Below are 12,093 nucleotides of genomic sequence, written 5' to 3'. Positions count from 1 at the left end.
TTGATGCCACATCTGCTCAAAGTGATAATACAAAGTTTCATATGAATATTAATTAATCATTATAATTATTATTAGTCTTGCAACATGAAAGATCTTCAAGCTGTAGTGTGATTGGCTGCCTCTGTTGTGACAGGTAAATGGCAAGAAACTGTACCAACCTGAAGATGGGGTACACCTGACAGTAATTGATGGGCATGATGGAAAGATGGTGGAGAGCAAAGGCTTCAGGAACTCCATCTTGCAGGGAATTCCCGCACAGATAGACAACTACATCAGTGGACTGAGAGACAAGTAAGAAGCTGCTCCTCTCCAGCTAAACTGAAAAACACTTGCTGTTACATGTTATGATAAACTGTGTCCTTTGTGGACATAAAGGGAACTGATCAAAATGATTTTCAGATCACTTTTGTAACAAAAATTGTCTGGCTCCAGTTTAAAAAAAAAAAAAAAAAAAAACTTGATGGAGCTTAAAAGACATACAGGTACTATCAGCTCAATGTGCCTCTTGCTCTCACTAGTTCCATTGTCCTCATGACGTCCAAGGGTCGCCTGGTTACCAGAGGATCCTGGACCAAAGTCCTGGAGAAACTTGGCATAGAGAAAAGCATCAGTTTGAAAGGTAATTTTGAATATCGCTATCATGTGCTCATGCCATTATCCATTTTTGTTTTTACAATTAATGAAAGTACAAGTCTGAAGACATACGGTATAGCCTTTTATGTTTGTACGCAACCATCACCATGATGATTGACACTCAGTTTGAGTGTTGCCGTGATTTATGAACATATATAAAGCACAATGGATCCCTGCATCCCTGTTGGAGTTTTGCCAATTTCCCTGTGACAAAGAGGAGCTTGTTTTCATGGTGGAACCTGCTATAAGGTGAAGGCTTTCCCTGCATGGCAAAACTATGAGCTGATCTCTCCCAATAAGGTATTATACATAATATGCCTGTAAATAATAAAATGTGTTACTACTATAATATTCAAATATTAGAAATGGTAAAACTATAAGAAGTAATCAGTGATCAGTAACTGCCGTAATCAGCCTTATGACATCCTTTGGAGACACAGAAGAAAAAAAGCACTGCTGTAAAACAAGCTGGTACTCAGAATATTTCTCTTATGTTAGTGTTATCTGGCTTTTCTGCAGATAAACTGGCATTTGTGGGCTTCAAGGGCTCCTTCCACCCCGACTGGGTCCATCTGGAGGTGGACAGTGAACGAGCCAAGATCCATCAAGTTTTGCCTGTCCCTGTGATCCACAAGATGAAGCTATGAATGGCAGTCAGAGTGGGGAGGATGATCCAAGTGAATATTTGGCTCTGTGATACTGATACTATGCCCCCCACCCCCCCATCCCAAGAAAAAATAATTATAAATTATGTGAAAGCACAGTCAGACTCACATATACACATATATGCACACTGCTGAGTCAGTTGTTCCCAGCCAAGTGATCCAGGATCAAGTGGTATCTGTGTTTGGTCATGAGAAAGATGGTGTGAATGTGTGTGAACAGTGAAGGCATCCCTCACAGAGCTAGCACTGCCCATGATGAACTGTCAGGCCCTCTAAAGTTATAGCACACTCACACACACACACACACACACACACACACACACACACACACACACACACACACACACACACACACACACACACACACGGTTCAGCCAATGGTGTCTGCACAAATGTGCCTGTCTGTAAACAATAATGACATGTGTGCTATTGATTGTGTTTCTGACACAAACACTGCCATTGCATTACCAGTATCATTTTGTTGTATATAATGTTAGCTTGCTGGTGAAAGTGGCCATTGGATTTTGGAAACCTGGTAGATGTTCAGAGGTTAAATTATGTTAACCTCTTAACATCTACCATTTAGGGGTAGGGTTAGGTTAACATCCAGTCCTTTTTTATGAAATGTTTGCCTATTTTGCACAAGTGGGAAGGATCATTACAGAAGAACTGCAGGGCCAAAATGCGTGTATGAGGCTTCACCCAAACAGTAACAGCTTATAAGTTTCTGAAAATGTGCTTGCTGCATGTGACTAAAACACAACCAAACACCAACTTTAACTGTAAATGGGTTTTTGGCACTGCTTGATGTTGAGGGCCTAACTGTCACTGTTGCATTTTGACAGTTGCATTTTGTGCCTATTTACTAAATGTCATCAGTTCTTTGACACAACCAAAACTCTTAATTAACTCATAACTTTCATAGGCACACCTTGATGAGCTTCAGCACAGAAGCCAGTGTTCAGCCTGTAGTGTCCTGGATCAGACTTCTCTACTGGTTTACTCCAGCACATCTACAACAAAAACGTTTCGCCCTTTAATGTCACTGATACATTTGTACAGTGCTGTTGATGCTGCCCTTAAAATTAGAAAGAACCAGATCACAGTAGAAGCTTCAGTAGAAGCAGCAACATGAAAGTCTGTAATAGATCAATACATGAATCTGAACTCCATATTATACAGTGGCTTGCAAAAGTATTCATACCCCTTGAACTTTTCCATATTTTGTCACATTACAACCACAAACATAAATATATTTCACTGGAATTTAATGTGAAAGACCAACACAAAGTGGTTACAATTGTGAAGTGGAAAGAAAATTATACATGATTCAAAACATTTTTTACAAATAAAAAACTGAAACGTGCGGTGTGCAAAAGTATTCAGCCCCCTTTTCTCTGAGTGCAACCAATTGCATTCAGAAGTTGCCTGATGACTGCTAATGACTAAAAAGAGTCCACCTGTGTGTAATCTAATCTCAGTACAAATACAGCTGCTCCGTCAGGGGTTGGTTAAGAGAATATTGGGGAGTAAACAGCATCATGAAGTCCAAAGAACACAGCAGACAGGTCAGGAAGAAGGTTGTGGAGAAGTTTAAAGCAGGCTTAGGCTATAAAAAGATTTCCCAAGCTTTGAACATCTCACGGAGCACTGTTCAATCCATTATCTGGAAATGGAAAGAGTATGGCACAACTGTAAACCTACCAAGACAAAGCCGTCCACCTAAACTTACAGGCCGAACAAGGAGAGCACTGATCAGAGATGCAGCCAAGAGGCCCATGGTGACTGTGGACGAAATGCAGAGATCCACAGTTCAGGTGGGGGAATCTGTCCACAGGATAACTATTAGTCGTGCACTGCACAAATGTGGTCTTTATGGAAGAGTGGCAAGAAGAAAGCCATTGTTAAAAGGAAACCATAAAAAGTCCCATTTGCAGTTTGCCAGAAGCCATGTTGGAGACACAGCAAACATGTGGAACAAGGTGCTTTGGTCAGAGGAGACCAAAATTGAACTTTTTGGCCAAAATGAAAAACGCTATGTGTGGTGGAGAATTAACACTGCACATCACTCTGAACACACCATCCCCACTGTCAAATATGGTGGTGGCAGCATCATGCTCTGGGGCTGCTTCTCTTCAGCAGGGACAGGGAAGTTGGTCAGAGTTGATGGGAAGATTAATGGAGCCAAATACAGGGCAATCTTGGAAGAAAACCTGTTGGAGTCTGCAAAAGACTTGAGACTGGGGCAGAGGTTCACCTTCCAGCAGGACAACGACCCTAAACATAAAGCCAGGGCTACAATGGAATGGTTTCAAACCAAACATGTCCATGTGTTAGAACGGCCCAGTCAAAGTCCAGACCTAAACCCAATTGAGAATTTGTGGCAAGATCTGAAAACTGCTGTTCACAAACGCTCTCCAGCTAATCTGACTGAGCTTGAGCTGTTTTGCAAATAAGAATGGGCAAAAATTTCAGTCACTAGATGTGCAAAGCTGGTGGAGACATACCCTAAAAGACTTGCAGCTGTAACTGCAGCAAAAGGTGGTTCCACAAAGTATTAACTCAGGGGAGCTGAATAATTTTGCACACCACACTTTTCAGTTTTTTATTTGTAAAAAATGTTTTGAATCATGTATAATTTTCATTCCACTTCACAATTGTATACCCCTTTGTGTTGGTCTTTCACATTAAATTCCAGTGAAATATATTTGTTTGTGGTTGTAATGTGACAAAATATGGAAAAGTTCAAGGGGTATGAATACTTTTGCAAGCCACTGTATAAAAAGAAAATGAACAGTCCCACATGAAGGAGGTCATGACTCACTCAATAGGTCAGTCTCTTCTAACAGTGTTGTCTTGAACTAAATATTTGGATAGTGATAAGAACCATTAGTAAGCACTAAAGACAGACAAGTTGGTTCATACTGTTGATGACAGCTGCAGACCACGCTCATCATCCACAGTCATCTGAAAGGCCTCCAGTTTTGTTGCCTTGACAGACTATCAGGTGGAATCTGTATCCTGACCCACTTTTCTCTTGGCATTTCTCTCTTTTTTAATTTTTTGCAACCAAATTTCCAGCTGAAATTAAAGTTATGGCTCTTTCCCCCATTCATTAAGATGGAGGCTTTAAAATAACTGCATCATATTATTGTGGGGTTTTTACCTTGAGGCAACTGTTGTTGTGATTTGGTGCTATATAAAAAAAACTAAACTGAACTGAATTAAATGGAATTAATTTGACGATGGCTGCCAAGTTGCTAGAATTTCTTCTAGAAGAGCTTTGGCTGCAGTACTTACTATATTTAGAATGCAGAAATCATGAAGAAGTTCGTCTTTCACCAAATGAGTTTTTCCAATTTCATAGAATGACATAGGACAGTTTAGCATTAAGGTGCTGAGTCAGTGATAGAACTGAGACTTTTTGTGAGGAAGGAGCTGCTTTGTCAGAATAAGATAAAGATTCTCGAGTCATAAAAGCCATGCAAATGCCAACACATCTGTCTGAGATCCCAGCAAGATTTACTCAGAACACCACCAGATCAAGAAGCAGCTCAGCTCACCCCAACCTTCTGAGAAAAGCTTTTGAACAGAGCAACCGTCTGGTTTAGTTTAGCATCATAGCGTACAGTTAACTGGTTACAAAGTGTTTGACAGAGTCTTCAGACAGCTCTCAGAGATGAAGCAGCAACATGAAAGTCAATACATCCAACCTTTTGCGATTAATTGCATTTGCTTTGTGTGATCAGTTAACACTGAGGAAAACCTGGTGCCATCCAGATTAAGCTGTAATTAGTGTTGAAAAAAATTAACTGCTGGCAGCAAAAGCCAGATTACAAATGAAACTATTCTTTTACCTTCTGTTAATAGGACTGGAATGTACCAAGATACTGAGACACAGTTAAATGTTTTCTAGCCTCGTTGATATGCATGTACTGGGCTGTTCTCCTTGATGTCAGCCATGATTACTTGGCAAATGATGCAAATACAGAGGGAGCAAATACTAAGATTGATTTGGTTATTCAAGAACATGTATGATGTATGCCCATCATTAAACATCCTTCCCATGCAGGAACCTGTAACAGTTGAGTGATTTAAATGTTCTGCTCTGTTTACCTAAACTAGTGAAAAAGAAAAAATGAAAAACATTCCTTGTTTGCATTCCAGCCAGTGGCTTTGCTCCATTCCGAGCGCTCTCACTTGATATTGTGACGCTGTCCTTTACTGAATTTTCTTCTTCTTCCCTTTTTTTTTTGTCAGCGTTTGTGATGGATATCTGTCTGTTGGTTAGAAAGCACCAGCAAGAAGCCTGTAATGATAGTAAAAGATTAAATTGAGCCTTCCACCTTCCATGTTTAATTGGGCAGTTTTTAAACGTTCCATTTCTCCCTTTCAAAATGACTCCAATCTGACAAGAAAAATGGATTCCCCTCCTTATACCGAAATAGCTGGTCCTTTTTCGGAGGTTGTAGCAGTAATTTAGTGTTTTGTATCCATAGGTTGCTAAGAGCTATATTTTATACTTATTTATTGTACAGACATACTTGACCTAACTCTACAAGGGGCTTGTTTTGAGTTGTAATGTTATTACTGTCCGGTATGTATACTCTATGTAAGAAACCATCATAGCTCCATGTAAAGACATTTGTACCAGACACTTACTGCATACATGCATATGACTCTTGGTATAGTTGGCTTGTTTTAACTGTACAACAAATGGATGTGTTATATAAGTGACTTAGGCTTGTAAAGTAATTTTTGTACAGAATAAATCCATTTGATCAGTTTGCCTGAATATATTTGTGTCCGTGCATGAACAAACAGCAACATGGTGGACCTCAGGGTGACTAGCAGCCACAGTATGGAAGCTAATGGGGATCCAAATGTATTAATAAATAAATTTTAGCTCAAAGGGGGTTGTTTGATTGAGGGCTCTTTATTGTAATATGGAGCACCTTGACATGACTCGTGTTGCAATTTGGTGCTACGTAAATACAAAAAAAACATGTTGCCTGCTTAGTGTCATGTCAGAAAGTATATTATGTATATGGAAGTAAGATTTTTACAGTAAATTGCTTTTCAACATGTACCGTGTAGAACTGTGACTATTTTATACATTGTTTATTTCATTCAACATGGATAAAGATATGACAGGAAATACAGAGATGAGGCAGCTGAGAAGATGCATGGTGGAAAGATTGTTGACTGATTAAACCAGTATAAGAGGTAGGGTTATGGTTCTTGTGCTCTGCAGGTGTACTCGTGTCTATCCTCCAAGTTTGAAGTCAATTTGTTGCGCAGTTACTGAGACTCTGAAAGCATGACGGCGACACAGATGGAAAAGTAATCCCCAAGTGTCTCCCTCCCTCTTGGCAGTCTTTACAAAAATTAAACTGTGTGCATTCTAGCACACCCTGCCTCTCATCCAGTGACTGCGTGTGCTTTTTGGGATCCATTTCATCTTATGGTTTGGTTCATTATAAACCACTGTCAAATACAGTATAACCACACAAAAAGCTTGTGTGCCCCCTGCTGGCCAAACTTCAGGCTGTGTGTCGGTTTATACCTGAACTCAGGGTTAAGTTCTGCTGAGTTTGTTTGATACATCATCATCTGTCTGTACTGTCCATTTGTGCATGTATGCCTCTCACATCTCATGTTATCCTTGAAACACTGCATCAAGTGTGTGAGACCAGCAGGACGACTGCAACATCTTCACAATGGAAGTCAAAGATATCTCAGTGCTTAAATATAGAAAAGTTTTATTTTACACATCAGCTCTAACAGAAAATGTGAACAAACACAGGTGAGGACAGGATCAATGCCTCCATGCCTGTACCAGAAAAAAAATCATGAACTTTGCATGAAATAATAAAAGTTTTGGTGATGCTCATGTGGTTAGCTTTCTAACAAAAAAATATGGGATTCAATTACGAATGATTTGAAATTGTCTGTTAACACTCAAAGAGTGATGATTTCAACAATGTACTTGTTGCTGAAACATGATTCGATGAGAAAGAGCGATGATTCCAGCTGAGCAGTAAAGGTGATGTTACCCAACAGAAATAATTACTTCACTCATCCCACTGTATCAGGTGGTCCTGTGGGTCCTCACCAGTTCACTGCTCACAGACTTGCTGTAAGAACCAGCACTTATAAGGCCAAAAGGATCATTAGTGATGTACAGCTCCATCAGAGCTCCTGTTTCAAACTGCTTGCATGGTTTCCCTCCAAGTCAGGCTTCTTGCTCTCCGTTTTCTTCTTGCTCTTCCTCTTGGTGTTGACCTCATTTTGCTGCTTGTATTTGGCATCATCCTTCTTGGCAGCCTTCCCTGGAAACACCTGTCCCTCTACAGTAACATCTACGCAGCGCTCCTGAGCCACAAGGAAGTCTTTCACCTCCCAAGCCAAACTACCATCCCGCAGCATGAAGATCACCCTGTTGGAGCCCACCACGAACCTGCAGGATGAAAGAGACGTAGAAATCAGGCAAAACTCCACTGGAGTGAACTGCTGTGGTTTTTCATAGATTGTTCAGCATTGAAAAATTAAAACCTAAACTCGTCTCCAAAATTTTGGTGCACTGTTTATAATTTATGAACACGCGGTTTGCAAATCCCTCAGACCTTGCATTTAATCAGCAAAAGACTGTTATATAAATAAAACTGGTGCTTAAGTTGCCTGCATACAGTTCAAACACAATTACTGAAAATTATTGAAAATATCTGGAGCATAATGAAGCCAAAAAAAATGAAAAGAAAACCCTGAACTGCTGATCAGCTCAAATCCTTTGCCAAGTAAGAAATCTCTGAGCATCCTCTGCTTGAGTGATGCTTGGCAAAGCAAAGACAGCTGTGAAGACGTGTCAGTTAGGAAAGGACGGTGTTCCTTCCTCAGCTATGTGTTTAAGCACTTTACTTTACTTTATTACATTTAGCAGACGCGTTTATCCAAAGCGACTTACAATAATATTAAAAGCCAAAACAAAATAAAACATTAAAAGTGTTAAACATTAAAAACACAATGGCACATTAAAAATGTATGTCTATACACATAAAAAGTAAATGTCTAGTTAGTGCAGGTATTCTCCAAAAAGCTCAGTTTTTAGGAGTTTTTTAAAAACAGCGAGGGACTCAGCTGCTCTGGTGGAGGTAGGCAGTTTGTTCCACCATCTGGGAACTATGGAGCAGAACAGTCTGGATTGCTTTGGGTGGATGCTGGGTAAAGCAAGGCGAAATTCAGTGGAGGAGCACAAAGGCCGAGATGGAACATAGGCCTTTAGGAGCAAGTGCAAGTAGTGGGGCGCTTGTTCTGTCATCACCTTATAGGCAATCGTGCAGGCTTTATATTTGATGCGAGCAGCAACCGGAAGCCAATGAAGCTCAATGAGCAGTGGGGTGACATGTGCCCATTTTGGAAGATCGAAGACCAGACGTGCTGCTGCATTCTGGATCATCTGTAATGGCTTAATAGCACAGGCTGGAAGGCCCGTTAGCACTGCATTAATCAAGGCGTGAGATGACCACAGCCTGCACCAAGAGCTGAGCAGCATGTTGCGTTAGAAACGGTCTGATTTGTCTGATGTTATATAGCGCAAAGCGACAGGATCAAGCAACAGAGGCCACTTGGTGTGTAAATGATAACTGGTCGTCAAACATGACTCCCAGATTCCTGGCAACCTTCGCCGGAGAAAGTGAGAGAGAATCGATTGTTAAGGTGAAATTGCGTTGGACCGACTGTTTTGCAGGAAACACCAGTAGTTCAGTTTTAGAAAGATTAAGTTGAAGATGGTGACACCTATAGTGACACCTATAATAAAAGTCAGTGTTTTAGTGTTGATTCCATTTTGAAGGATTAACATTTGAAGGTTTTAAAACAAAAACAAAAAACTACACACAAAATTCCTTACCATAATACACATTATATATTACAAAAGTAAGACATCATATAAAATACTTCCTCAGTTATGATGCAGATTAGTGGCAGAGAAGTCAGTAAGTGGACTTTGAACATGAGCATAAAGACTTTTATGGGACTCAACCTAGAATTTGCTAGAATTTCTACTAGTCACCAGGTGTCACCTGACAGGTGTAACTCTCCAAAGCTTCAAATCTTTTCCCAGCACAAATCAAACAAGTACTAGCCTTATATAGCTTTAAGCACCAGTTTTATTTGGAGTGGTTGAGTGGATCGAGTGGCTAGTGCTAAAAAAGTTTGACTTTTATAGCCATTATAGATAGAAAAAAAATGCCCCTTGGTTGATAATAATTTTAATAATTTTTTTCCACTCAAATGGCCCCAATACTGCATCATAGACACATACTATTCCACCACACAAAAACATCTACAGATATTTGCAGTTAATGTCTATAGAAGGCCCATGAGTCCACCCACCTTCTTGTAAAGAAGCTATACAGAATGAGAAAGAGAAAAAAAAAAAAAACTATCTATCTATCTATCTATCTATCTATCTATCTATAGATAGATAGATAGATAGATAGATAGATATCTATATGAATATGTATATCTGGATATATCTATATCTCATATATCGATTGATCGATCGATAGATCTATCTATCTATCTGGGGTATAAAGACTTTTATATGTGGGGTGGCTGTAGCTCAGAAGGTAGAGCAGGTCACCTACTGATCAGAAGGTCAGCGGTTCAATTCCTGGCTACTCCAGGCTGCATGCCAATGTATCCTTGGGCAAGATACTTAACCCCAACTGTGTGAATGTTAGATAACTGAAACGCTTAGTTAATCATGGAAGTGCTTGTATGCATGGGTAAATGTAAACATGCTGTATAAGCACTTTGAGTGCTCAGACTGAGTAGAAAAGCGCTATATAAGAAGTAGTTCATTCATTATATATATATATATATATATATATATATATATATATATATATATATATATATATATATATATATATAAATAAATGAGAGCGAGAGGGGGAGAGAGAGAGAAAATAAAAGATTACTAAGGAAATACCTCTGAATATCAAAGTTGGCATTGAAAAGGCTGCCCTGCCACAGGCCTGTGATCTCCTCGGTCTCTTTTTCTGTAGGATCTCCTGAAACTGTAGCAAAAACCATCAGAGTCCGGCCTTTCTTGGACATTTTGAGAAGTTCCTCTGGCTTGGAGGGGTCCACCTTAGAGAAGTCGATGGGAGGAGGAGATCTTTTGTGCTCTGGAAGGTCACCTTCCTCAATGTCATCATCTGTCTTCATAAAGAAAAAAAATACACTATAATATCTTATAAAATTATTACTCACATGACAATAATTATTGGAGCAATACAATAGTGTTTTTTGTTGTTTTTTTAAAGGCAAAAATCTTAGTTTTTAGTCATATGGCATTTTTTCTTAAAAATGATTCAGCCCACTGAATGTGGAATTCAGTGGACTGGCTATGACTAGATAGACAAAAGCAAGAATGGAATATTCAGGAATAGGATGACTCATTCTGTTATTTAGCAACTATTTCAGACTGAAAGCAGAGGGGATTTTGAAAGTACCTCTTTCTGAAAAGTACCATCACAAACACTGACTTCAAAAACTAGGCAGAAGGAACAATATTTTTTTGTTAACCGTTATCTGCCAGAAACAGGTTCAGAGAGGGTGAGGGGAGGGAGACAGGACAAAAGACATGCTGTGGAAGAGAGCCAGAGATTAATAATAACGGAGGATTAAGAGTTCCAGTGAAAGGAATTTTGGACAATTTCATGCTCCCAACTTTGTGGGAACAGTTTGGGGATGGCCCCTTCCTGTTCCAACATGACTGCACACTAGTGCACAAAGCAGGTCCATAAACACATGGATGAGTGAGTTTGGTGTGGAAAACTTGACTGGCCAGCACAGAGTCCTGATCTCAACCCGACAGAATACCACTGGGATGAATTAGAGCAGAGACTGTGAGCCAGGCCTTCTCGTCCAACATCAGTTTGTGACCTCACAAATGTGCTTCTGGAAGAATGGGCAAAAATTCCAAAAAACACATCTAAACCTTGTGGAAAGCCTTCCCAGAAGGGTTAAAGATGTTATAGCTGCAAAGAGTGGGGTGATATTAACCCTATGGATTAAGAATGGGAAGTGATTCAAGTTCAAGTGTGTGAAGGCAGACGAATCCATTTTCATAAAAGAAAGGAGAAAGGAAGGCTCCAGCAGGGTATCCTTTACTCCCAAATAACTTCCTCGGGAAATTAAAACACCATCTCTGCCACAGTAGTATTCACTGAGACCTGCGGGCTCCCATAGACACTGGGAAATGTCGATACCTAGCTAGCTAGCGGCTAACAGCAGCTAACACCTGAAGGCTGTCTAGATGAGGAAACGTACCTCCCACTGTTCCAGGAGCCGTGCCATGTCAGCATCATTGTAGTCTCGGATGTCCTTCTTTTTCTTGGGCTTTTCTTTAGTCTCTGTCTGTACAGCATAAACCATATATGTGCAGAGGAGCAGCACAGCACATCTACAAAGAAAACTAGACGCCATGTTTCCAGATGGTACCCTGTGATTGGCTGGGAAGTCTGACGGTCACAAGACGGGAGGGTGTGTCAGAAGAGAGCGACCGGTAGCGCAGCCTGGCAGAGAATTTCAAAATAAAGCCAGGACTACTATTGTTATCGGTTTGTTTGTTTTTTGTTTGTTTGATTGTTTGTTTGTTATTATTATAGTCTTCCACCTTTGCTCAAACACAAACTCCAGGTTTCACATTGCCTTCTGGCACCACATTATTTTCAGGACATGTAAGCTTCAGAAAAGTAAACAAGTTTAGCCCATGTGGCCGCCT

The 12,093-nt window shown here is 40.0% G+C and overlaps 2 protein-coding genes across 7 annotated transcripts in view; one reads left to right on the top strand and one right to left on the bottom strand.

Annotated features, from left to right (window-relative positions):
* Positions 1-1,584, top strand: part of cemip (cell migration inducing hyaluronidase 1) — a 306,192-nt gene extending 304,608 nt beyond the window's left edge. For all 6 annotated transcript variants that reach the window (XM_030725200.1, XM_030725199.1, XM_030725203.1 and 3 more), the window contains 3 exons: positions 134-291; positions 519-619; positions 1,153-1,584. In XM_030725200.1, coding sequence (XP_030581060.1) covers positions 134-291; positions 519-619; positions 1,153-1,280 — 387 coding nt within the window. In that variant the 3' untranslated portion in view covers positions 1,281-1,584. The remainder of the gene's footprint in view (positions 1-133; positions 292-518; positions 620-1,152) is intronic.
* Positions 1,585-7,036: 5,452 nt separating this feature from the next.
* On the bottom strand, positions 7,037-11,823 carry mesd (mesoderm development LRP chaperone). The gene is made up of 3 exons (XM_030725172.1): positions 11,640-11,823; positions 10,294-10,526; positions 7,037-7,758 (listed from the first exon to the last, which is right to left on the bottom strand). Exons 1-3 carry the CDS (start codon positions 11,793-11,795, stop codon positions 7,491-7,493), a joined length of 657 nt encoding a protein of 218 aa, XP_030581032.1. The 5' UTR covers positions 11,796-11,823; the 3' UTR covers positions 7,037-7,490.
* Positions 11,824-12,093: the final 270 nt, after the last annotated feature.

This window comes from Archocentrus centrarchus, unplaced genomic scaffold (genome assembly GCF_007364275.1).
Source record: "Archocentrus centrarchus isolate MPI-CPG fArcCen1 unplaced genomic scaffold, fArcCen1 scaffold_48_ctg1, whole genome shotgun sequence".
Classification (NCBI taxonomy): Eukaryota; Metazoa; Chordata; class Actinopteri; order Cichliformes; family Cichlidae; genus Archocentrus; species Archocentrus centrarchus.
Note: the sequence above shows the minus strand (reverse complement) of the source record. Positions and strands in the feature narration are given on the sequence as shown.

Coding starts and splice junctions, on each gene's coding strand:
- mesd (XM_030725172.1), bottom strand. CDS start 11,795: ATGGCGTCTAGTTTTCTTTGTAGATGTGCTGTGCTGCTCCTCTGCACA. Junction 10,527..11,639: donor GGCTCCTGGAACAGTGGGAG/GTACGTTTCCTC, acceptor TTCTTTATGAAG/ACAGATGATGACATTGAGGA. Junction 7,759..10,293: donor GCCAACTTTGATATTCAGAG/GTATTTCCTTAG, acceptor TTCATCCTGCAG/GTTCGTGGTGGGCTCCAACA.